We start from the raw sequence: 27,050 nt of genomic DNA, 5'->3' as shown, positions 1-27,050 counted from the left end.
GTAGCTGCAAGTCAGCTGAGACATTGCTTTTACAGAGGTGCTAAAAATGGGTGGATCTGCTACAACAGGTTTACTTAATAAACAATGGCATTAGGGCAGAGTTGTACCGCCTTCTTTGTCCAAACAAATCAAACACAGAGACTGCTGTCTGATGGTAGAAGTATATTTATGCAACGCTGATGTTTTTTAAATACAGCTCTTGGGGCCATTCAGTTCAATGATCACACCCAACACATGAGTTACTAAAGCAAAGGAAGTCTGAGATGTCATGATAAGATAATCTCCAGAACAAGCCTAACAATGTTACTTCTGCAGTCTTCAGAAGAGAAGTGTGGAAAAATGGAAGCTTCCTTATGTTTATACAATGCATGTACGGAAGGAAGACAGAGTTACTATCAAAGAACTTTCTTTCTTTAGAATATTATGAACAAGATGTTTATGGGTGTAGAACCCACAGATATAAATCCCAGAGACCAGACTGCTACCATGTCTTTTTGTGCAATGTTCATCTAATAGTCCAGGTAAGAAATGGGCTATATGAAATGAATATAATTGACTGCACGCAAATGTACTAAATCCATACATACAGAATAAGGGAGAAGACTGGTAACCGAGGCATTGATTTTCAAAGTAGAAGAGACGGAATGATGAAGAAACGTTTATTCACTAAAGTTTCACCTACCCCACACTGCAAGACTAGGTAGAGCAAACATAGACAACCAAGTTCAGGAACACTGACAAAAATAAGAATGAGGATGTTACTTTTGATTTATTTAGATGGGCACAGTAGAGGTGACAGTCTGGTTGAACGATCCCTTGAAATACTTGACACATACTGTGGCTATACCAGCACCTGCTGTCTTTTTTCTTCTAATCACTCTTTCCTCATGTATAGAAGAGCTTTCAGTCATTCTGGCTTGCATTTATTAAAGGTCCAAATATCTAATTGCTTTCCATCTTTGAGATCCACTAATTCAATTCATTGGGCTTTTCCCACCTGCTCAGTTGAATAATGATATGATGCAAATTAACCTCATCTGGCTAAATTGAAGGGAGTTCTCTATCCATAAAATAGGCTACCTTAACACCAAAGAAATTGCTAGGACATGCCTTACAAAATACCTTCTACAAAATAACTTCATCCCTAAGAGGTATTATCTGAAGTGGTCATTGCATGGCAGGTTGGGAAGATAAAAGAAAGAACTGCCACATCTTTCATTTGGATACAGAAAGATGACGTTCATCTCTGATTTAGATCAGTTTATCCCAAACTAGAATTCTTCAAAAGATTGGACTATGACTCTCAAAACTGACTGCCCTGGCTAGAAAGTCTACCAATTCTGCCAGCATATTTGGGGTCATCCAAATTGGGGCTAAGGGACGCGGTGGCTCAGTGGGTTAAGATGCTGAGCTTTTTTGATCAAATGGTCGGCAGTTTGGCGGGTCGAATCCCGAGTGCCGCGTAACAGAGTGAGCGCCTGTTACTCGTCCCAGCTTCTGCCAACCTAGCAGTTTGAAAGCACGTAAAAAAATGCAAGTAGAAAAATAGGGGCCACTACGGTGGGAAGGTAACAGCGTTCCGTGCGCCTTTGGCATCTAGTCATGCCAGCCACATGACCACGGAGACGTCCTCGGACAAGCACTGGCTCTTCGGCTTTGAAACGGAGATGAGCACTGGCCCCTAGAGTTGGAAACGACTAGCACGCATGTGCGGGGGAACCTTTACCTTTACCTTTAAATTGGGGCTTGCTGCACTAAAATCAATTAACCTTTGAGCTTAAGCTTTGGGGTGGGGAGTTGCTCCTAATGTGAGGTTTACAGTGATTTTGTAATAGCGGCGGAGTCTCCCTGCATCCTATAACTAGTTATTTAGACAACAAAACAGCCTGCCAGTGAGTAGGCTTTTAATTACATTCTTTTAATGGGAAGAGTCGGCCTTTTGTTTATTTGTTGAACTCAACAAATAAGGGCTTTGGTATAAATTATGGCTCTACCAAGAGGATTTGGGACTTTCTACACCTCTGGAGAAAGTAAATTAATTGTCTTCATGGAGGAAAAAGCTCTTTAAGTAATACAGGATTATTTTTTAAAAAGAGATTATTAGTTTAGTGTGTAAATATACAAAATTCTTTTTTAATAATGGGTTCTGGCTTAGTCCTTCAGATTCTTTTTATTTTTTTTAATGACTAGAAATCTGAGATATACTGTGCTATAGATTCCATGTATAGATTAGTTTTGTAGCTTCCTAAAAAAAATAGGCACTATTTCCCAGCTGTGTGGGAGATGACAAAGAATGCTATTTGCCCTGGAAGCAAAAAAACAAAAAATTGCTAAGGCCAGCCAGGCTTGCTCAGATCTTGCATCTTATATAGTGTCCATTTCTAAAAGTAAATTTGTGTAAGCAAGCCAACAAGAAATAAGGCTATGATTCAAGCAACAATTAACGACCTGTCACACGCATGGTGTTTTATAACAATGCTGCACTCTGAATTTCAAAGCAACAAAATAAATAAGATGCTCAATTCAAGAAAGTTATACAGAGTGCTTTATCTGAGAGCACAGGCCCATGCATACAATCTTGATCTACTATTGTTCTGATTAGTGATGCCTCTTTGCTCTACTGCAGGGGTGTCAAACTGCTGGCCCATGGGCCGGTTGCATCATGCGGAGGCTGTGCCCACCCTAGTTCCGGCAACGTGAAAAAAAGTCACAATATGTCACAACACGTCATGTGACACGGCGAGTTTGACACCCGTGCTCTATTGCCTTACAATCACCACTGAACTAAATTGTACCACCCAACTTGAGTGTACCTTACTACGGATTAGAAATTATGCTTCAAAATTTTCTATTTTGTCTGCCACATAAGGATTAGAGCAGGGGTAGGCAACCTCGGCTCTTTTATGACTCATGGACTTCAACTCCCAGAATTCCTGAGTCAGCATAGCTGACTCAGAAATTCTGGGAGTTGAAATCCATGAGTCATAAAAGAGCCGAGGTTGCCTACTCCTGGACTAGAGAATGGAGTTATACCAAAAATCCTTTCTCTACGTCAGAGGCTAAACATTCTGAAGTGGTCGTTCTGGAGGCCGGGACAGAAAAGATTCCGATGATGACTCCCATGAGAAGGAAAAGTACTCTTCTCCATTTTCAAGAATGACAAGTCAGAAAGAACACTCAAAGATAAAACATTTGAAAAGGCGGGAGGACAGCAGAGATATGTTTATGGATTGCAAATACTGACAAGGTCCCCAATCATTAACTCCTTTTTTCTGATAATACCTTGGTAGGCTGGTTGTCCTATCTCCACTGTAGAAAAGGAATCTTCATTTGATTTTAATCTACTGAGCCAGTAGATTAAGTGGGACATATTCTTTTTAAGTGGGACATATTCAGAGCTATTCCTGAGGTAGGATTCTTGCCTAGACCTAGAGAGACCTTTGTTGAGAACTTTTCTCTAGCCAAAAGAAGCTAACTTACATCTCTGAGATATAAGAAGGACATGGAGGACATGGAGAGCCTTGGTGGAGCAGTGGGCTAATGCCTCCTTAAGTAACACCAGCTGCCTGCAATTAGTGCAGGTTCGAGTCCCACCAGGCTCAAGGTTGACTCAGCCTTCCATCCTTCCGAGGTAGGTAAAATGAGGACCCAGATTGTTGGGGGCAATTAAGCTGACTTTGTAATAATGCCGCTTGGGGTGTGTGTGAAATCCCTAATAAGCAGGCATATACATAGAATGAAGGCTACTGCTAAGCTTGTAAGCCGCCCTGAGTCTTCGGAGAAGGGCGGGATATAAATGGAATTAAAATAATAAATAAATAAAAAATATGGCAGCTGAGGTGGCAGTATTTCAAGTGGACTGACCTTCAATTCTCTGTAGATTGATTTGTTTCAAGTTTCAAAGGATAGCTTGATACAAGTCTTGATCTGCCTGGATATTAGGGTGAGCTGCCAAAAGAAACTAGGAGACTGTCCAAGATTGTGAATTCCTCTGCTTAATTCCAGTAGTATATTGTTCAGATTATATCAATCCTTCTCTAATATAGATTTGGGCCTAGGGCACAATGGAGGGAGAATCACTTCCTGGCTTTGATGAAAGACTGAATTCACCTTAGCAATGAAGATTGCGAGTAACTGCAGACCGATGAGGTCTGGCTGGACAATGCAGAACTCCTTTTGGGCAGAGAATATGCCTATTTATGATAATATCTTGGCTACCAGAAATGTTACCTTCTATTTTAGATGCTCTAAGGTGTGGCTTTTCAACCAGTGGTAAGGGTACCACCTGTGGTACATTGGCACCTGGCAGGTGGTATGTGACCATCCTAGAAAAGTGGTAGATGGGGGAGGGGAATGAGCTGAACCGGTGGCAGCACTGCACAAGCCTGAGGGAGAGATAACTGGAGCTGCAGGACTGTCAGGGCTCACCGGAAGCACCAGGATCAGCACCGCTTTCCAGCTGATTGGTGCTTCAGGGCTGTCAGGGCTCACTGGAAGTGCCAGGATCAGTGCCAGGCTCAGCCGGAGCTCGGCACTGATCCTGGCACGTCTGCTGAGCCCAGAAGAAGTGCTGATCAGCTGGAATGTTGCAGCATCCCCAGGGTCTTGTGATTTACATTCAGATGCTTGGCAACTGATTCATATTTATGATGGTCACAGTGTCCCAGGGTCATGTGAAGTGACCAAAACCTGCTACAACCACCCAGCAGAGGGGGCGAATAAAAACCAAACACCCCCCACCCCCCTCCTGCTGCCAATCCTCAACAGAAATGCTCACAACAATGAAAACCTTGGACAGGAGGAAGAGCACCACCAGGCAGGCAGGCAGGTGTCTTGCTCAGCTGTGGCTTGGGGGGCACTTTTTTCAGTGCCATTGTAACTTTGAACTGTCACTAAGAGAACTGTTGAAAGTTGAGGACTACTTGTACATCACTTTTTTTCCTTTTTGGGGGGTGGTCATCAAGTTTTTGACACCTTGCTAGGCGACTGATGGTACTTGGATGTTGCCATATCCTAAAAGTGGTACAATGGGTGAAAAGGTTGAAAAGCCCTGCTCTAAGGTATGTACAGTACAAGTGTTTGAATGGAGCCAGGTGAGGACAAAGTACAAGCTGGAGGTTCCCTAATGAATGCTGGCAGATGTTTAATGGAGTTAATAGAGAGGCCTTTCATATATCACTTGGTATGAACATGTAAGATTATTCCACAGCACTGGGACTAAGGAATGGGTCAAAAACTGCATGCAGAGGATGCTTCATTGTAGAAAAGCCAGGCCTTGAGAACTGGTAATTGACATTGGGAACCTTCTCTACTCTTTAGCCCTTCTGAGCGAAGCTAGCCAACATTAGGTTGTAAATTACAGGAAGCAGAAGTTCTTTTGGATGCTGGGTTTTACTCAATGATTTTACTATCATAATGAGGTGATTCTTTGCATATACAATGACCAGCTGAGATCCAGATCACTGAAGACATTTGTTGCCTCTGCTCCCTGGAAAATGGAAAGCATGTGATAAATTGTTGCACCCTGAGACTGGAGAGAGTTGTTAGGAGGTCTGTTGCTGGCATCCTGAAGATCAACATAATTTGTTCAAACATTGGGAGTTGAGGATTAATCCCTTGGATCTAAGAAAACTACTCCAATGGCATACTGTGCATGTGCTGGATGCATTCTGCTACATAAGCAAGTACTTATTCTCTGGCAAAGACTGGGATATCCAGAGAAACTTTTATGGCTAGATCTCTGTGCCATAGGATATACACTTGTCTATGGATGCTTGAGGATGACCTCTCTATCTCAGAGATGATACTAGATACAGGGGAGACCTCTGCAACCGATGACTAGAATTCAAGAATTTCTGGTCCTTCTTTAGCCATGAAAGCTGGCTGGGTGACTTTGAGCCAATCACTCTCTTTCAGCCCGTTCCACCTAAAAGTGTTATTGTTGTGGGGACATTCCTGAAATCCTAAAATGTGTTCTTAGTTTGCAATTGAGTAGTCTTCCTTATCATCTTACCATATCAAGGTCTTGAGATACCCTTCGTTTACGCAGTTCTTCCATCCTTTCGCATACATCGGTAAAACAGGTATTATAGTAATCTGCATACTGTTGAGCCAGATCATCAATGTTGCCCAATGACCCATCCTACAGAAAAATACAGAAGGAACAGAATGTAAGCATTTAATAATTCTTAACAAAGTTAAAGACATTAAAGTAGTTACAGAATGGAGAGAGTACTTCAATATCTTTAGTGCTCAAAAAGCAATGAGGATACAAGAAATTCCTATAAACTTCAAAATGATACACCGTCAAGACCTTATTAGATAATGAGGCTGTGCAATGCAATTAAATGATGTAGTTTGTAAGTGTACATAAGGCTTAGTTAGTAGTTTGACTTAGGAACTGTCAATAGGATTCGCAAAATATTATGTTTCTATCATTATTCATCTTTTCATGTTCTTAAATTGGAAATGGTTGCAACAGACTCTGCCTTGCAATTCCACTAATGTTATTTCACTGGGAAAGACCTGTTCCAGATAGCATAGGCCAGTGATGGCGAACCTTTTAGAGACCGAGTGCCCAAACTACAATCCAAAACCCACTTATTTATCGCAAAGTGCCAGGGCTGCATAAGCATTGTGGTGCCCTCAGGGGGGCGTGGGGGTGTGGCCCACTGGGTCGGCATGGCTGCGGTCATCACGGCAGACTGGGTGGACATGGCTGGGGTGGGCATGGCCACCTTGATGTTGCTCATGGGGGGAACACCTGTGGAGGCTGGGCAGGGTTGGGGAGATCCAGTGGGTCTCTGGCAGGTGGGGTGGTGGGCAGGAGGCCCAGCATAGATGACGGGGAGGCACGCAATCCTAGCTGGGACTGGGGGGGGCATGGCGCCGATGGGGATCTGGCTTTCCCTGCACGGGGTGGCCTTTGGCTTGCTGGGTGTGGGCGTGCTCTACCACCTCTACTCGAGCTAGCTAGCCAGCTGCTTTGCTTCCATTGTGCTGGGTGGGGCTGCCACTCTGGGCAGTGGTGGCAGCCTAATGGACCTGCGCAAGCTGCTGGCAGAGGCGGTGCATGTGCCCACAGAGGGGGCTCTGAGTGCTGCCTCTGGCACGCGTGCCATAGGTCTGCCACCGCTGGCATAGGCAATGGTGGGATTCAAATAAGTGAACAGTCGGTTCTCATTCTGGGCCTGGGCAACAAAAAATTAGCTACCGGTTCTGCTGAAGTGGTGCAAATTGGCTGAATCCCACCACTGAGCATAGGTTATATTTCATCTGATCCAAGTAAGTTACTATCTAGCAAAAGAAACTTTAACATAAAATTATCAACTCCTACACACTTTTTCACAGCATGCTTTTTTTCTGCTGTGAAAGGAGAGGAAATAAATCATAAAGAAAAAAACATTTTGAGAGGGGGAGAATGGAACATTTATTAAAATTAAACTATCTATAACATTTCAAGACAATACTTGTCCTGAAATAGTTTCTTCTGTGATTGGCTTGTGCACTGGAATACTTCCTTTTTAATCACATATATATATTTCAGAATTTTTGGTGAAATAATTACAGATACTCTAAATGATAAATTGGTATGAAATTCCTACAGAATTAGTTTGATAATATGTGAATATAAGAAACATCCATCATGATCCATGTGAATAAAATGAATAACAAAGACAGGTAATAATAATCTAATGCTTACTGTGCTAGATTTATTGGTTATTGCACATCAGTATGATTAATATACTACATCATTATTTTTAACTGATGTTAATAATAACATGGAGCAACAGTTCATTAAACGCTTTGAATTAAATGATATACCGTAAACCTTACAAGAAAAAGTATTCAGCTTAAAATATTGTTTGTTAATACTTTTGTGGCTTTAAATTCATTTATATACCTTTTTTATTATAAGTTAGCACCCAAAGTCAGACTGGACTTTGAATCTGATAATGTTTTATAAAAGTTATGTAATTCTACTCTGGAACAAATACAGTAGTGGCCAAAATTGTGGAAACCTTTTGGGAAAAGTGTACATTTGAGGTTTGATGGCTAATAACACCACTTTTATTTGGAGTAGTACCATAAAATTATATATCAATGGAAAGATAATTTAATCAAGAATGTAATGCAATAACTTTTAGGAAGGATTTGCTATTACAATAGCAGTTATAAAGAAGAAAAGTGAAACATGTAGAAAAATGAGATATACAAAAATTATCACCATAGGAAAAAATGAGATATACAAAAATTATCACCATGTCAGTTAATACTTAGTTGTGTAACCTTTAGCATGAATTACGACCATACAACATCTTCCTATGGAGTGAACCAAGCCCTTTAGTTCTGCAGCTGTTATAATGTGAAACCAAGATTGAATGATTGCTTCTATTAACTGGGTTTTATTGCTGGGTCACTTCTGACTATCAAGTTTCTTTAGTTGGCTCCATAGATTTTCAATTGGGTTAAGGTCTGGGCTATTCCCAAGCCATTCCAGCCGTGGAATATGATTATCTTGAAACCACTTTTTGCACACAGCAGCAACACGACATGGAGCTGAATCCTGTTGAAATATAAATACTTCATTGTCTTGGAAAAGATCATGCGCGGAAGGCTTCAGTTTGGGCTCAAGTATTTCATTAATGTATTTTTGGCCATTTATATTTCCATTAATCACAAATTCTGCTCACACCTTTTGATGTCATACAACCCCAGATCATAACACTGACTGGGTGTTTCACAGTACATGTAATACATTTAGGATGCAAATCTCTGATTCTTTTCCTTACATATTTTATGCCATCACTACCAAACAGGGATATCTTGGTCTCATCTCTCCAAATAACACTGTCCCATTGTTCCTCTGTCCAGGTAACATGGGTTAGTTTGTTTGAGAGATAAAAGTGGCTTTTTTTGTGGAATTATAGATTTTAGGCCAAATTCCTGCAGTCTGCGCTGAACAGTCCTTGCATTCAACTTCACATTGCATTGCACCATTTCATCTTGTATAACCCCAGATGATTTTCTTCTGTCACATAGGCACAGTCTCTTAATTCTTCTATCATCAATTGCTGTTGTGCACCTTTTCCTGCCTTTACCAGTGTGGTTTTGTAGTGACTGAGTCTCCTTATACGTCTTCAAAAACTTAGAAATGTCACCTTTGGTTACGTTTCCACCAATTTTTCTTCTAATTTTTCTATAACTGTACCCTTGTTCACTTAATAATACTATTTTACATCGCTTTCTGGGCTACCAGTCAACTCTTTGCACCATTACTTTAATTTTATTATGTTTTACAAGCTCACTAAATGAAAGAACACAAAAAAACCCAACCAACTTGACAGCGATCACATAACACACTGACAAATGTCCTCCTCTCAGCTTCAATACATGACATCAATAACTGAATCCTACTGTGATCTGATTGGCTCATTGCAAAAACAAGATGACACCTGATTGGCTCTCTAAACACTCATGCTCATTGGCTACAATCAGATGAAAGGAAAGCTACCTGATATCAAGTTAAGCAAGTTGTGCTTCCTTTTTCTGGTTATTTGGCTATAACTTTTCACAGAATACAGTGCAGATAATCGAACAAACTTTGTTGCATTACATTCTTGATTAAATTATCTTTCCATTGATATATAATTTTATGGCACTACTCCAAAATAAAATGGTGTTACTAGCCATCAGACCTCAAATGTACATTTTTCCCAAAGGGTTTCCACAATTTTGGCCACTACTGTAGGGCTTAACAGGATGAGAGCAGTAGGCAATGCATACACTGAAATAACATTGATATTGTAAAGTGGCTGGTGATTTTTGTAGGAGGAAAAGGTATGAGGCAAAGAAAATAAAACTAGAGGGAAGGCTTTATGAAATAAGAAAGCTGTTTTGTTTTTTTAATAGAAGCCCTAACAGGTCAATTTTAAGTTGTTAGATTTCCTCTCTGAAGTGTTCACTGAAAACAGTTAATCCAAGGATTAACTTTCCTGTTTTGTGAAGATAAGTCTGCCTCCCTTATATGTTTTGGTAACAACCAGCCTTAAGTAACCACTTATAATTCTAGTATCATTGTTTTGTTGAACAAAGGCAGCCTTTAGGAAACTGGTGTGCATGTTGAGATGTCAGATACAGAATTTACATCCAGAATGGTAACAGAATTCTTTCAACAGAGTTGGAAAAGACCTGGCTGTGGATGACTGAGCTAAAATGAATAAGAGAAAAATACTAGCCTTCCATGGATATAAATATCTCTGTTGATATCCTCACAAGTGCGCCCAAGAAATATCAAAGAAAAAACGTAGGGGTAAAACTCAACAATATTTCTCCTGATTGTAAATAACTTTCCAGAGACAGAAGGGACTATAATAACGCCATCAAGTCCAATTACGTTTGCAACTTCTGCCTGACTTTTGTTTGAAAACATTTAATAAAGTGGAGTTTGCAATATTCCTTGTTAATTAATTTTATTACATGTGATTAAATGGCTCTTAGTTTCTAGAAACTTTTTTTTAAAAAAAATTCTACTGGACCCGGCCTTTCTGTAACTTAAAACCATTGTTCTGTAACCTGCACACTGTTGTAGGTAAGGATAATGTTTTATTTTTCTAATGGGTAACAGAATTCTGTATTCCCCCTCCCCCCCAAGCCTATCTAGAAATACTCACTCTACCATTGTTGGGGACTTTTATTTATTAAACGTATTTCTATCTTGCCACAATCAAAAAGATACTTGATGGCTTATAGAACTGGATGTTTCATATTCTAATAGAAGTCTCTAGAATTAATTTCAGAACTTCTGAATGGTTAAGACCTGACTTTGCAATCAGAGTTTAGTACTTCTAATTCAGTGGCCCCAACCTTATGAGTACCAGGAACCGGTTCCATGGAGAGAGGTTTTTCCGTGGATTGGAGGGGGCGTGGTTTTGTGTGCTGTCTGCACCCCACGGATGGGGCTTTGCTTGTTTGCACAGCCAAGTTGCTGGCATGTTGCCGAAAGGTGCCGGTCCTCAGCCTAGGGGTCGGGGACCCCTGTTCTAATTTAGCAACAATCTGATAAATAACACTGTAGGTAATTTAATTATATTCCCTCAGTAGTTCAATTATTGCTTGGACTAAGGGAATAAAAACACTAACCTCCTAAATTTCAGGTAAAGAAAATAAAAATGTAGATTAAAAAAGCCTATCCTTCAAAAGAATACTTAGAAAATACAGACAGGGTGTTGACTATATGAAATATTTCACATACTTAGCTCTGGCTATTTCCAGATAAACACAGAAAGACAGGCATTACTATTGCTAACTAAGACACAAGAGTTACTGTGTGGAAGGCCATTGCAAGCATCGACAATTTATCTACAGAACTTCAATGTAATTAGAAGAGGCAGCCATGAAGAACTATGCAGTAATGCACATGTAACATCTTTCATTTGGGTGCTATGGCTAGGACAAAGGACATAGCTGTTTGCTTCAGCAAAATTATCCCACAAGCTTCACGTTACTGAAGAGCTGCAGAGATTATTTCAGCATCGGAAACAGTTTCCCTTGATCACAGGTCCTAACAGAAGCATAATGTCTAACATAACTGGTATACTTAAAGGTATATAATGGTCTACTTTTTCTTCAATTTGGCATTTACCAGTCATGCTGGGATTACTGCTACCAGGTTTTTCAGCCAATACTGCTGGCTGGCTGAAAATTCAAGCAGTTTTCATTTGGCATGGGAGATTGCCAGATGGCCAAAGGATGGAATTACCTATTTAAAACATCTGCCTTTTTTAGTAATCATATTTCACTTGTTCTTTCTGAGCAGTCAGGTTGACTTGGCAATGATTCCAGTAACCTCTCCAACTTCCCATCATTTTTCTGAAGTAATCTAGGTCCAGAATGTAAACCTTTCCCATCCATCTCCCCAATCCCTCTCTCCTCAAAGATTTTCTGCGTGAGGGTGCATGCATGCAGTAGGGACAAGCAGGAATCCTGGTTGAGGATGGAGAATTTTTGTCACTCCCTTTGATCACCAAAAAGAAGTCCTTGATTTATGATCACATCTGAGCCCAAAATTTCTGTTGCTAAGCAAGACATTTGTCAAGTGAGTCTTGCCCAATTTTACTTTCTTGCCATAGTTTAGTGAATCACTGCAGTTACTGAGTGATTTATTTATTATATTAATTTAATTTAATAATGAGTTTTATTAAATTAAGTTTGCCACCGATTTCGCCATGAGGCAACCTCTTCACCCTTCCAGATATAAATGGTATAAAAATGTTCCTCCTCCTGCTTTTTAATGTTTTATAGTTTATTTAGTATCATTTATATTGATTCAATGGCTGGTCCACAGCTGGTCCACCTGCACTCTCAGGAAAAAAGCTTTACTTACTTTGCTGTAGGACTTGATCATGCACAAAACTGCTAGCGGACTAGCTATTCTGTTACTGCTAGAATTTTAGTTTCATATTCATTCTGTAGTCTATGTATGACTTTGGTGAAACGTCCATATAACAATAACAAAAAAGTCATAAAATACAAATCCAATTACAGAAAGTGTAAGATGCTCATATGTTTACAGGATATCTCATTTTATGACTTCAATGTACCTCTTGCTTTTTATTTTTCTAGTTTCAAGGTTCACCGGTTTTGCTAATAACCTGGCCTTCAACTACATGGAAAAATTGTCTCCATAATGTTAAGCAAGAGTGAGTATGGCTTTAGGTATACTGTGATTATTTTATTATTTTAACCATGTCTATAAGCACTGAAGCACGTTTGTCTTTTAATTCTTGGTTGTGTACCGCATCAAAGACTTTCAAATGTCACTGTTAATGTACTGGTCAATAATGTCAGAAAAGCTATCTTAAAAAAAAAATAACAAACAAGCCAAAATGGTAGCAATTAGAGAAGTGTGAATGTTCTCATTACATAGCAAATGAATTGGCAGCTGCTTAGACAAAGAGACATTGTTGTTTCCTACATTCTGCACAAACTATGCTACGAACATTTTTAAATAGGCCATGTTTGAAACAACTCTTATCAGACTAAGAATAGAAATAAATTATCCCTATTTTTTTTCTTTGATCCCATTGCAACAACAATACAATCATACTATGATCCAACACACATTTTGGCAACTTTACAAGTCTAGTCAGATTCTAGTCAGAACCAGTCAGATTCTATGTATATTTATGGGAAATGGATATTACCAGACAGTATTTTATTTATTTATTACATTTATATGCCTACCATCTCAAACACATGAATAATTATACAAAATATTAGTTATGATTGGTAAATTAATCAATTAAAGATTTCTTCTTTACTAAATGCCACTATCAGTTGGCCCTCCAAGGGATGTTCAAGATAATCAGACATGTAAGATTTATCGGCCAACAAGGTTCAACAGGAACCTTGTTGACCCATAGATTCAACAAGAATCTCAGGCTAGTGTTTTTTGCTTTATTATAAATGAAGAAGAATATTTTCATTGGATACGTTCTCCAATATTATTTATTTATTACATTTATATGCTGCTCATCTTGTTGTCCAAGGTGATTCTGGGAATTTGAAAGTTTTGATGCAGTACAACCAATAATCTTTAAAGTAGTCTCAAAATGACAGCTTTCATCCAATATGCCTCAGCAATCTGAATAAAGCTCAGCCTGACCATCTGAATCAATCAGAACAGATCTGGAAGGGACCTTGGAGGTCTTCTAGTTCAACTCCCTACTCAAGCAGGAGACGCTATATCATTTCAGACAGGTGGCTGTCCAGTCTTTTCTTAAAAACCTCCAGTGATGAAGCACCCACAACTTCTGAAGGCAAGCTGTTCCACTGGTTAATTACTCTCACTGTTAGGAAGTTTCTCCTTAATTCTCTTCTTGATTAGTTTCCACCCATTGTTTCTTGTCTTGCCGCCTCTGCTGCTTTGGAAAATAAATTGACCCTGTCCTTTTGTAGGAACCTGTCAAATATTGGAATTGCTATCATGTCCCCATAGTTCTTCTTTTTTCTAGACTAGGCAAACTCAAATCCTGCAACCGTTCTCCATACTTTTTAGTCTCCAGGCCTTTAATCATCTTGGCCTTACTAAGGTTTTTTAAAGTGGTACTAATACTTCATGTGATTTTGATTCTATCCCTTTGTTTATACAACCAAGGATTGTATTAGCTTTTTTGGTGGTGGTTGCAGCTCACTGCTGGCTCATGTTTAAGTGATCGTCCACTAGGACTCCAAGGTCCTTCTCAGTTACTGTTTTTGAGCAAGGTTTCATCTAATCTTTTTTTTTAAATCCCATTTATATCCCGCCCTTCTCCGGAGACTCAGGGCGGCTTACAATCTAAGCACAAATCAAATGTGCTTAGCAATACAATACAATACAATACAATACAATACAATACAATACAATACAATACAATACAATACAATCTGTACTTGTACTTTTGGTTTTTCCTGACTTAAGTTTAAAACCTTGCCTTTCTCCACATTAAATTTCATTTTGTTGGATAGGGCTCATTGTTCAAGTCTGTCAAGACCTTTTTGGATCCTGAGCTTGTCTTCTGGGGTGTTGGCTATTCCTGCCAGCTTATTGTCATCTGCAAATTTAATGAGTTCCCCTTCTATTCCCTTATCTAAGTCATTTATGAAGATATTGAAGAGTACTGGGCCTAAGATGGAGCCTACTGGTACCCCACTGCTTACTTCCCCGCATGTAGATGTAGTACCGTTAAGGATGACTCATTGAGTATGGTTATCAGTCAGTTACAAATCCATCTGGTAGTGATGCTGTCTATCCCACATTTTTCTAGCTTACCAAGAAGTAGGTTGTTATCTACTTTGTCGAATGCCTTGTTGAAGTCTAAGTATACTATGTCCACTGCATTTAGTCACTTTATCAAAAAATGAAGTAAGATTGGTTTGGATTATCTGTTTTTAACAAACCTGTAGTGTATGCAGCTAACATACATGAGCTGACAGCACAGCAGGAGGCGCGGAGCTGGACAGCTCCAGGCTATAACCGCAAGTGGTGGGAAAGCCTGGTTCAAACAGGGTTGACAGCTCCGGGCTATAACCATACCGGCAGGAAGCCGGGGTTTAAAGAGATTGGTTACCTGCAGTGGTGGGAAGCCCAGGTTTGAATCCATTGGCTGGCATTCACCTGGGCAGGTATAAAAACACGCCAGGTAAACCCCTTCCTCAGCGGAAACCACCCAGCTGAATAAAGGTCTGCTACACACACGCCCTGGCTGTCTTGTCATTCCTGCGATCCCGTGACTTAACAAAACCCATACTGGCTTTTAGTTATAACTTGGTTTCTAGATGTTTGCAGATCTGTTTTTTGATTACCTTTTCCAATATCTTCCTCGGTATTGATGTTAGGCTGATTGGTCTGTAATTTCCTGGGTCTGTTGTTTTCTCTTTTTTTGAAGATGGGAACCACATCAGCTCTGTTCCAATCCTCAGGTAATTCTCCGGTGTTCCGGGATTTTTGAAAGATATGTTAAAATGGTTCTTAGATAACATCTGCCAGCTCCTTCAAAACTCTGGGATATAATCCATCAACTTACAGTAATTTATATTCATCAAGATCCAGAAATGGATCTCTCCATTTAGGGAATGAAACTAGAAATACACTTAAACCTCAATTTAACAGTTTGTGATGAAGTTTCAGTTAAATCAGAATTTTGTTAAGTGCTGTCAATTGATCCTAACTATATCAATTGTGTGGACTGTTCAGAAACAATGGACTTTACTTGGAGATGAGATCTGAACTAAAAAAATATTATCTATTTTATCAAAGTCACCTGGAAGTTTTACTGAATAGAAAGATTGGCTGTATCCTTAGGAAGTATTTAACTCCACCGCTGAACCAAAGTTATGCATAGGTGGAGGACTTTGCTTCAAAGTATTCTGAGCATTAAAACTGTGCCTAATCCCCACACAAGCTTAGTCAGTTTCATTCCTTTGGTAATGAATTTGGGCAATTTTCATTTTGAGTTTAGTGTTGGCTCAATCTTGCTTAATTTTAATACTGATACTTCAAGAGCCTTGGTGGAGCAGTGGGCTAATGCCTCCTTAAGTAACAGCAGCTGCCTGCAATTAGTGCAGGTTCGCATCCCACCAGGCTCAAGGTTGACTCAGCCTTCTATCCTTCCGAGGTAGGTAAAATGAGGACCCAGATTGTTGGGGGCAATTAAGCTGACTTTGTAATAATGCCGCTTAGGGGGTGTGTGAAAGCCCTAATAAGCAGGCATATACATAGAATGAAGGCTACTGCTAAGCTTGTAAGCCGCCCTGAGTCTTCGGAGAAGGGCGGGATATAAATGGAATAAAAATAAAAATAAAATAAAATAAAACTTGTATTTAAAGTTAGAGTAAAGCTCATTTGATAGTACTCTTTCCACAAGTAAAGTGAAATAGGTTTCAGCAGGAAAGTAAAAAGCTGTCATATGTTCATTTACCCACAAATGTTCGTTATAAATCTTGTGAGCACACATTAGGCATAATTCCTCTGATGACAGTCAGATGCAACTTAATTTGCATATTCTTGCATCACATTATGTAAATTCTGCAAACTAAGCCTTTGCAGAAATGCCATGTCCTGAATTACGCCTATACAGTAGTTATGGGTGTGCATGGGGTTATACATGTAATCCCAAAATGAAAGACAAGACCTCCATACAAACAAATATCCTACTGTTTTGGTAAATGGTGGGTGAATTGAGGAGGTGAAACTGCCTTAAATAGAGAGAGTGCAAAATTGCATGTTTTTGCCCAGGCCTTATGTTAATATCAATCTTTGAATTGTACCATCTTGCATTATGCCTTATTTCAGGAACACTGTAGCATTTCTATACATTTGTAATCTGGTTTTCATTTATTCATTCATTTCATAGCAAGACAAACTAACTTGAATCAAGAAACTTCCCCCATGTAAGCACCATAGTACTGGGAATTAGCTCTTCACTGTCTCAGCCAGGCACACAATAACTATTTTATTCTGAACTGTAATATAGTTACAGTTCATTTAATTAAACCAAGTCCAATCACACTCCTGTGGGCTTTAAACTGTGCATACCCATTTAGATATTATATAGATGTGTATCTTCTAAGTACTGGGGACTACACAGAGCTTCATGTTTTTATCAATTACGGGTACCAGCCTGTTAACAAAAGCTTTATCTCTTGCCAGTTTTACAAGCCTTTCAACTATTGGATGTGCTCTGTTTATGTTCATATTGCCTCATCGGTGCCAAAATACTCCTTGATGAAGCAAAACAGCCTGCTTTCTCAAATAAATAGGATTTAACATCCACTCTACTTGCCAACACAAAGCCATGGTATAATGGCTGGTTCTAAAAAAAATATGCTACACAGTGGCCCTAACTAATCACTTAAAGTTTTAAATGGATTGTTGTAGTCAACGAAGAGATAGACAAGCATACAAATACATTTATGAGCCTTCGGATGATAGAGCTTAGTAGCTTCCCTGATAACCCAAACCAGCAGCATGGCATTCTTTACCCCAATCTTACTGCTCGAATTCTATTCCAGCCTTCCAACTTTCAGAAACCTCTATATGTGTGTGACTATTAAAAGTCTCATCATCTGCAGCCAATGGAAGTAATCAATACATCTAGTAAATAGCAGATATGAAAAGGGCTGTTGGATGCCTTTGGTTACCCTCAGCTTAACATTAATCTCTTTTTCAGAGCAGCTTTTTTTGAAAGCTTTGCTAAGTACATATCTTCAGTGAACCATAAATATATTGCTAGAAATAGCAAGGGGACTTCAATAATCTAGCATTTGTTGATAAATAGGCCCTTCCTCTTCCTATCAGAAGGGACGCGGTAGCTCAGTGGGTTAGGACGCTGAGCTTGTCGATCAGAAGGTCGGCAGTTTGGCGGGTCGAATCCCGAGTGCCACGTAACAGAGTGAGCACCTGCTACTCGTCCCAGCTTCTGCCAACCTAGCAGTTCGAAAGCACATAAAAATGCAAGTAGAAAAATAGGGACCACTACGGTGGGAAGGTAACACCCTTCTGTGCACCTTTGGCATCTAGTCATGCCGGCCACATGACCACGGAGATGTCCTCGGACAAGCGCTGGTTCTTCAGCTTTGAAACGGAGATGAGCACCGGCCCCTAGAGTTGGAAACGACTAGCATGCATGTGCGGGGGAACCTTTACCTTTACCTTACTCCCTATTAGTAACTGAGCTTCCCACAACATATTCTGACCCAGCCTTCGCAAGTAATGAGAAACTGCTTACTTGCATGCAAAACAAGCCCCTTTTATTAAAAAAGAGCAGGAACAATCTTTGTCCATGTTGGGTAGACAAAAAGAAGTAGTCATAAAGGAAAGTCTTTTCCCCTTCTGACACCGGGCAAGAACAGTCCCTGTTCACTTGAGAACTCCAGATAGAAAATCTTTCAAGGATTAAGCCAAGCAGAAACAGTCTCTGTTCACGCCTGCTGAGGCAAATTCACTACCTATTAGTTCCCAGCAGGGAGATTCAGTTGGCACCTCAAATACAGAGCAGGTAGTCCCGACAACCTGGTTCTGGCAAAGGAATCGACTTGACTGATGTACCCTGGAAAATGAACGGTTGTCTGTGACAACAGGCCACTCCCAAACTCCTACTATTTATTTCCCAGCCAGGGAGGGGCTAGCTAGTGTCTACATCTTCTTTTCCTTAGAGCCGGCTTATTGCCTTCCGTTGCTCTCCTCTCCTCTCTTCACATATGCACATCTGGGACGGGCGCCATCTCTTCCTCCCCCTCACTCATCTAAGGAACTTGGAAATTGGTTTTTACTTTTAGTGCCTTGCAAGAAGATTCACCAGCCTTTAAAAAAAGGCTTACTGTAATGCTGCCTGTAATTAGTGCTATTAATATTTTGATTGCATTCTGTTTCTTCTACACAAACCAGCCTGAAAAAAGGACATTCAAGGACAGTACAGAAGCTTTTTAAAATAAATTTTAAAAAAATGATTTGGAAGTACTTCATTATGTTCAACGTAAACTACTTTTATTCTTAAATATTAGCTGGTTCTAGTTCAATATAGGCTGAAAGATGGCTGTAGATTGTTAAAGAATTTATTGTCAATGTCAAAACCTTTTTAAAAAGGCAGGGAGCCTGCTTTGAACCTGAATAGATGGCTCAGGCTGACAGCTGAACCAGTAATCTAGTGCCCTGGTATGTACATCTGTCATTCAAACTGCAAAGGCAGGCAAAAAAAAAAAAAAAAAAAACTTGCAGCACAGCTGAGGAACCTACTGTGCATTCTCTTATTATGCTTATTACAATTACATCTGTATTGTTTATTTATGGAACTAATTCTTCAATCTGTGGAAGAGATTATCACAAATGCAAGGATCTCAAATATGGGCTCATTTTTGGAATGCAGACATGGACAATTACATTTATGTCAAGGGGATAATATTTCAGGCCCAGCATTTTGAACTGTATTCAAGAGCTTGGAATCTGGACTACGGGCACATTCATATAAATGTGACTTCTAAAAATTTTCTGCATACTTAATATTTCAGGGTTTGTAGTTAAGCGAAATTCAAGTCTCCTGTTTTCTAATGATACACATTCTTAACATTTGCTTTGAGATACTTATAAAGCAACTGTATGAATGCAATGAAAACAGAATGTTTAACCTATGACAGTGTCCCACAAATATCCAGGTTTACTCAACAATCCTATCAGGACGAAAGAAAAGAAGCTATTCCAGATCCAAGAAATTAAGCCAAATAGATATAAACTCACATCTAGACCAAGCATTATATTCTGGAAATATAGCTGATGCTCCTGATTGTACTAAAAAGTTCAAGCTTTTAAAAGCCAATCTGTTCAAAGTGAAATATGTTTTAATATATTTCTGACATCTGTAAAAAAATTTCATAATTGGGAGGGTCTCAAATGTTTTTAAGCACACCATTCTTTCCTTTCATCAGACACTTCTGTCATTCTGGCTTGCTAAAATCTTATACCCAGCTGTTTTTAGGGTATTCAGACAAACAATTAAATTAAGATACAGGAATCTCAGAAACACTTTGACCTGCATTAACCCTCCTCAGATCTTCCACTTCTTACCTACAGTGACGGTGTGTGATGAGGCACATGCATAGGTATGTGCATGACATTTGGTTGAAGCAGGCACAGAGTCTTCCAGGTTGTTTTTTTACTTTTTATTCATTTAAAAGGCAACAAGAAGCAATTTCAGCCAAGCTTTATCAGAACTGTCAAGCAGTGTCACTTTACCAGCTTCAAGTCTTACTGTTTTGCATTCTTTCGTGAACATTTCCCATTCCTGATAGCCTGGCAGGGCTTGATCCAAGCAAGCATTTTTCTCCTCGCTGACCTGTAGCCTCAGAGCAAGTACTGAGCATATCTTAGCCAATCACGCTAACATACACGTGTAGCCAATTTATGCACACTCCCTTCTTTCTTTTTTTGCTAAATACTGGAAGTACTCCTATCTAGATTTAAGAAAAAAGGTTTAAAGAACTTACTGACACACTTTCCATCTCTTTCAGTCATATAAAATTACTGTTGTAATTTTTTTAAAAAATTGTTTTTAACTTTTGTATTTCTTGTTTTTAAATACCCTGTAAACCGCCCTGAGTCCTTCGGGAAAGGGCGGTATATAAATCCAAATAAATAAATAAATAAATAAATAAATAAATAAATAAATAAATAAATAAATAAGATGCTGGCCATAGATCTAGCTGTTTATTCTCTGACAAGTAAAGCTTTGATCTTTGTTTCATCAGTCTTCTGGCATACCGCCATGCCTTCTGCAATGGCATGATAGATCCAAAACTACCTTTCCTTTTTTGTGTCTCTTCTTCTTGATCCCCATCATCAAAAATTTTATAGACTTCACCCTACTCAGGAATAGAGGAGACTTCGGAAGGACAAAAACTGCTCAATCCATTTTGGGATCACTAGTCAATTCATTGGCTTAATTAAGGTCTATAAACCATGTTCAACAAGAACCAAATACTTTCTAGCCACTCTTTTATATAGTTTATATAGATTAGGTAGCACTATCATGTCCATATCCTTCAATTCTCTCTGATATTCACAAGTTATATTTGCCCCCTTTTATCAACTTTCTATTTGCTGACCTCCCCTCCCATTAAATTCTGTGTCCAATGAGAATCTAAAGAAATCCTTAATTTCCAATTCCTTTATCAGAAGCTATAGCAATAACATGTTACTATAGGGCTTGTTCAGACGTCTGCAAGAATGCATTGATATATTTGTCTAGAGGAACATTAGGTTTATTAGGACATTTATAAAATATATTACATCACTAAAGACATTTTTATTCTACGCAAACCTTAGTAATATCTACCACAATTTAATTAATAATTCTATTGTCGCGCGTAATTGAGAATTTGTCTAGAGATTAGAGAAATGTGGGAGAATGTAAATAGTAGATGAAAGTTTTTTCTTTGAAATTAATATGAATAAGGATTGGGATTAAGAAATTTTATTTAGCATTTGAGTAAAATTCCTTTTCTGTTTTCTTCCTTTTTTTTCTTATCTGTAATATTATTACTGTTTGTAATCATTTTACATGAGCCAGAGGGTGATAGAATTAATAGTTTATTGTTGATAGCATATGGATGCTTATGTTTGTTTTTCGTTTTTATACCCTGTATTTAGCTCTGGGAAGTCGGGGGGGGGGAGGTGGGAATGGGGGAGAGGGATAGGGAGGGTTAGATGGGGGTGGGGGAGGGGGGGATTAAAGTTAAAATGTATTGTAAAACTTTTTAAATAAAAAAATAATAATTCTATTGTCATACTTTTCCACCTTCCACTGTACAAATACAATTTTTCACATTTTCCACCTTCTCCTGTATGTATATATACTGCTTTGTATCCTTTCTTTAGCATGAATGAATCAGCTGTGCCCTCTTTCTGTATCTTTACTTTACAGTTATATTAAATCCCATATCTCCAAAAAGAAACATTATTCTTTGTTCTTCAGTTAAGCATGCTCTTTTTCATAAGCAGCCTTGCCTATCGGTTATTATTTGCTGAAACCCTTATTAAATAATTTAGTTTGAAAATCTGAATCAAGATACTTCAGTTTTACTACATGAAAACTTTTTCCCCCCAAAGTTGTTTCTCTAAGGAAAAAAAACATTCTGAGATTTATATTTTAGCCCAGATCCTAAAATTAGTTTACTAGTATGAATAAATATTTTTCTTTGTTTTACTTTACAAGGAAAAGATTCTCAAGCACTTCAGTCTGTAAACTGATTAGTCTTTAGTCTTTTTCAACCTCAGCAATTTTAAGATGCATGGACTTCAAATCCCAAAACTGAGATTGAGAAACACTAGTCTAAGATACTTATGACTAATTCTGAGTATATATGCAGTTTTAATTTAAATTAAGATATGTGTATAATTAAAATTTCATAAATGGTATATAGTTATGAATAAATTTATGATAGATTTCATGTCCTTACAGTAATAAGTTTACATATGGTAAGAAATCCATTCCTTACCTGGCCTAGTAATCTCTGCTACACACAACAGAATTAAAAATATTCTTAATACTAAATTGTACTAGATTGGCTTTACTTTCTTTCCCCCAACTTTTCTCAGAATGATTTTTTCCCCAGATTAAATTGGAAAAGAACAAAAGCTTTGCTTCATGTCTTCAAAGTTTTTAGCTTTCTACTCCTATATAAATTAATAAGCAAAGGAATTTGAGGATCATAATAGAGTTAGGAAAGATCACAGCTTCTTATCTGGGATTCTTTTTTCTTTTTACAACCCTGTAATCCCTTTGGGGTGGGACCGAGATGACTGGATGAAGCTGAGCCTTTACGGGTTGGATGCCTTCCTGATGCCTATGTGATGTTCACAGCAGATATTTTCTCTTTGCACCCTGATAGAGGTGATGAGTGATGCCTGGTTTCCTTCAGACATAACATTTAGAATTGAGGCCAAATAGTTCAATCTTGGTTTCATCAGACCAGAGAATCTACTTCCTCCCAGTCTGAAAGTCCTCCAGATGCTCTTTTTGCAAACCCCAAGCACACTTTCATGTCTTTTGAACAAAGGAGAGGCTTCTGTCTATCCATTTGCCATAAAGACTAGATTGGTGGAAGACTGCAGTGATGGTTGTCCTTCTAGAACGCTGTCCCATCTCCACACAGGATCTCTGGAGCTGAGTCAGAGTGACCATTGAGTTCTTGGTCACCTCTCTTACTAAGGCCCTTCTCCCAATTGCTCAGTTTGACTGGGTGACCAGCTCTTGGAATAGCTCTGGTTGTGCCAAACTTCTTTCATTTAAGAATTATGGCAGCCACTGTGCTCCATTTCATCACAGCAGAAATTTTATTGTATCCTTCCCCAGATGTGTGCCTTACAATAATCCTGTCTCTGAGCGCAGCAGGCAGTTCCTTTGACCTCATGGCTTTTGCTGTGATACAGTATGAATTGTCATCTGTGAGAGGAATGTGCCTTCTATAGAGAGGAATGTGCCTTTCCAAATCATGTCCAATCAATTTAATTTACCACAGGTAGACTCCATCAAGATGTAGAAACATATCAGCAACAATCAAGAGAAATGGGAAGCATCTGAGCTAAATTTCAAGTGTTGTTGCAAAGGTCCTGAACATTTATGCTAATGTGATATTTCAGATTTTTAAAAATAAATTTACAGACGTTTCTAATATTCTGATTTTACTTTGTCATTATGGGCTATCAAGTGTAGATTAATGAATTTCAAAAACTGTAGAATCAGGCTGCAGCATAACAAAATTGACAAAAGTGAAGGCGGTCGGAATGCACTGTATGTGTATGAATAGCAGTAGTATGTAAGAATTACTTGATGCATTGAGCTGAAAGAAGATGTAGGGCAGGGGTGTCAAACTGCCGGCCCACAGGCTGTACGCGTCATTCGGAAGCCACGCCTACCCCATTGCTGGCAATGGCAAAACAGTCCCAATATGTCTCACATCATCACGTGACCTCACAAGTTTGACATGTCTGATGTAGGGCAAAGAGCTTAGCAGAGAGACACTTTATGGTAATTCTGCTTTTTGGAAGACATTTGTTGCTACCAGATATCAACTTAATTTCAAATGGCACTTTCTGCTTTCAAGCTGTTCAGTACGAAAGAAACTTGAAAATAGCTGGATGTGATAACAGTGGGTATCAATGCAGCTTAATTATTCTGGCAGCAGGTTTCTACATAGGTAAGATCATCAACATAGAAACAAGTGAAAGAAATTAGTAAGGTTTCAACAGTGTTGCTGAATAATGTTAGAACATCTTGCACAAGTAAAGGCAGAGTAGTGTGGCTTTGCAAGTGTGTTCCCTTGCTGTTGGCACTGCTGTCCAAAGAAGCTATTTTTTTGGCCTTCCCTGACAGAATTTTACCATTCTGTAGAATTATAAAATAATAAACTTTATATTTAATGTTGATACCTACTATCTGGAGTGTTATTTTTTCCATAAAATTTATAGCAACCAGATTATTTTTCTAACATTTATATGTCAGAAATACTTTAAGCCATACATAAAATGATGTTCTCCAAATAGTGATTATTTTTAGCAGCCAAATTAGAACCTATTCAAACAACTATTTTGTTCTTTTATTTTTTTAACTGTAGTTTACACAGCCTATTCAATAGTAAGTTTTTTTTTTGGCGGGAAGGGGCAATTGGGAAACATAAAACAGATCATTATCAAAGATTGAGATTGTTAAGCCTAAATGACAAGACAGGCATTTGATGAAGGCATTTATATTATGCAATATGAGTGTAAAGGAAATCCCCTGCATGCAAAAGTTATCTCATTCTGCTACCTACCTCTATAAAGAGATTAACAGAGCCTTCAAGATAAATATTGCAAAGGTCATACACACTCCCTGCATCAAATGCTTCTCTCTCCTCTCTCCCTTTTACCTTTAGTTTTTAAAGAATTAACTTTAAAAAAGTTTACATGCCAGTAATAATGCATGTACCTGCAAGGCTGAACAGAACAGAAACTTCATTTTGATCATTGACCAATAAAAGATACATTCTTTAAAACAAACAAAAAGAAATTATCCTATGATCAATAATTTTTTAAAAAGGGTAAATGTTTCCCCTGTCCAGTTGTGTCCGAGACCATGCTCACCTCTGTTTCCCATCCGAGGGAGCCAACGTTAGATCCTTCTGTGGTCACATGGTCAGCATGACTATATGCCAAGGCACACGGAATAATGGTTGGCAATTTATTTCTCTAAAAGCAGCAAAATTTTGCTACATTGTATGTGTATATGTCTTGCCTGCAAACAGATGCCATCAGTAACTGATATCGGAGAATAATTTGTTTTGTATTTTTGTTGGTCAATAACCAAACTGAAATTTCTGTAAGGCTTGTTTGGTTCAACCCAAATGATCAGCCAAGCATCTAAATGTAAAGTTGGATGAGCAGAAGTAGTTGCAATCTGTATACAGTATTAAGAAACGAAAGTGAAGATGCTGTAAGCCAGGGGTCTGTGAACTTGGCCCTTTATGACCTGTGGACTTCAACGCCCAGAATTCCTCAGCTAGCGTTTGAAGACCCCTACTGTAAGCTCTAAAATGAAGGAAAAACAGGTGAAATGCATCCAGACCCCTTATCCTGGACCCTGAATTTGCACTTAAAATCTAATTCAAACATATAAGACAAGAAAAACCCTATCTTGAAACTCAACCAGCACTCAGGAGCTAGCAGCAGATAAGTCAAGAGCAAAGCTCAGATAGGCAATTTGTTTTTATTGCAAATATAAGTAGCCTAAATAATGTCAAATATCAGTAACTGAAGAATCTTGCAACCCATCCTACTCTAATGTAACAGCCCCAAAGTCCGGACTCTCTGTTTCTTACTCCCATTTTACGTGGTCACTAACTGCTTGCTAGTCATTTTGCAGCCTTGGATGAGAAGAACACCTGCATCATGTTTTGAGAATAGTCTTATCTGGTCTCTTGTTCTTTGTTTCTGACCTTGGCAGCTTTAATGTTTACAATCATAAAGCTTTCTTTCCAACCAAATTACTTTCCCTGGTGGCCTACTTATTGTTTACTTATTGTTCAAGTACACCAAAGTAATGGTTTGTATGGTTTGTGACTTTGATTCCAAGGCAATGAGTCTTGGATTCAAGGGTAAAGAAATGGTGGCTTAATTGATAGAAATGTTAATTCTTCTGAGAATATTGTCATGCTACTGATTTTTTTTTTAAAAAATAAAACTGTAAGTATGCTTCACCATTCAAATATTTTCCAGGATCTTACATTAACATCCCTAAAGAAGTTGATTCTGACATAAATTCATTATTTTAAAAAAGGAAAGTTGGTCTATTCAGATAAAAAAAGTCAATCTTATTCTTAAAAATTATGAAAAGATATATACATGCCATTTTATTTATACCAATAATATTATTTCAGGTTCATATACTGTATATCAAAGGTATATATGACTATGTTTGCATACTTAATTATTTAGTTTTCTATGCTGTTCCAATTAACTAAATGTTGAGTAGCTTACAATTCCTATAAAGAAGGGGTGTCAAAGTGCCATCCCGCGGGCCGGATGCATCATCCGGAAGCCGCACCCACCCCACTGCCGGCAATGGCAAAACTGTCCCGATACGTTGTGTGACATCACGTGACGTCGCACGTTTGACATGTCTGCTATAAAGTATATAGTAGCCAACAAAAATGTAGGCAACCATGGTCAACCGTCAAAATGAACAGAAGCTAATAAAGTACAAAACCTTTCTATAAAGCAGAATGTGCTATTCATGTGCGGTGTTTCATTGTTTCAAAATAAGAATATTAATTTCAGTGGGTTAAGTGTTACCTTTTTTAACTGCAAAGTTGTTAATAATGCATAAAAAAGACAACTGTCTAATTAGGTTTGCAATTAATTAGGAGACAGTCCCATAGGTCTCCTCTAAACTCTCAGGCTATGATTCAACAATACTTTCAATAGTCACTGGCTCCTCTAAGCAGCTCTCTGAACATTAGAAAATAAAGATAATTTACTT

The 27,050-nt window shown here is 38.5% G+C and overlaps 1 protein-coding gene across 2 annotated transcripts in view; it reads right to left on the bottom strand.

The window, feature by feature from the left end:
* SASH1 (SAM and SH3 domain containing 1) overlaps positions 1 to 27,050 on the bottom strand; it is a gene marked incomplete at its 5' end in the record, with an annotated part of 629,783 nt that overhangs the window by 116,329 nt on the left and 486,404 nt on the right. For both annotated transcript variants that reach the window (XM_081314824.1, XM_081314825.1), the window contains one exon: positions 6,014 to 6,142. In XM_081314824.1, the coding sequence (XP_081170950.1) occupies positions 6,014 to 6,142 (129 nt within the window). The remainder of the gene's footprint in view (positions 1 to 6,013; positions 6,143 to 27,050) is intronic.

The sequence above is a fragment of the Vipera berus genome, assembly GCF_964194415.1.
Source record: "Vipera berus genome assembly, chromosome: 1".
NCBI classification, from domain to species: Eukaryota; Metazoa; Chordata; class Lepidosauria; order Squamata; family Viperidae; genus Vipera; species Vipera berus.
The sequence above is the reverse complement of the archived record's forward strand: the minus strand, read 5'-3'. Positions and strand labels throughout refer to the sequence as shown.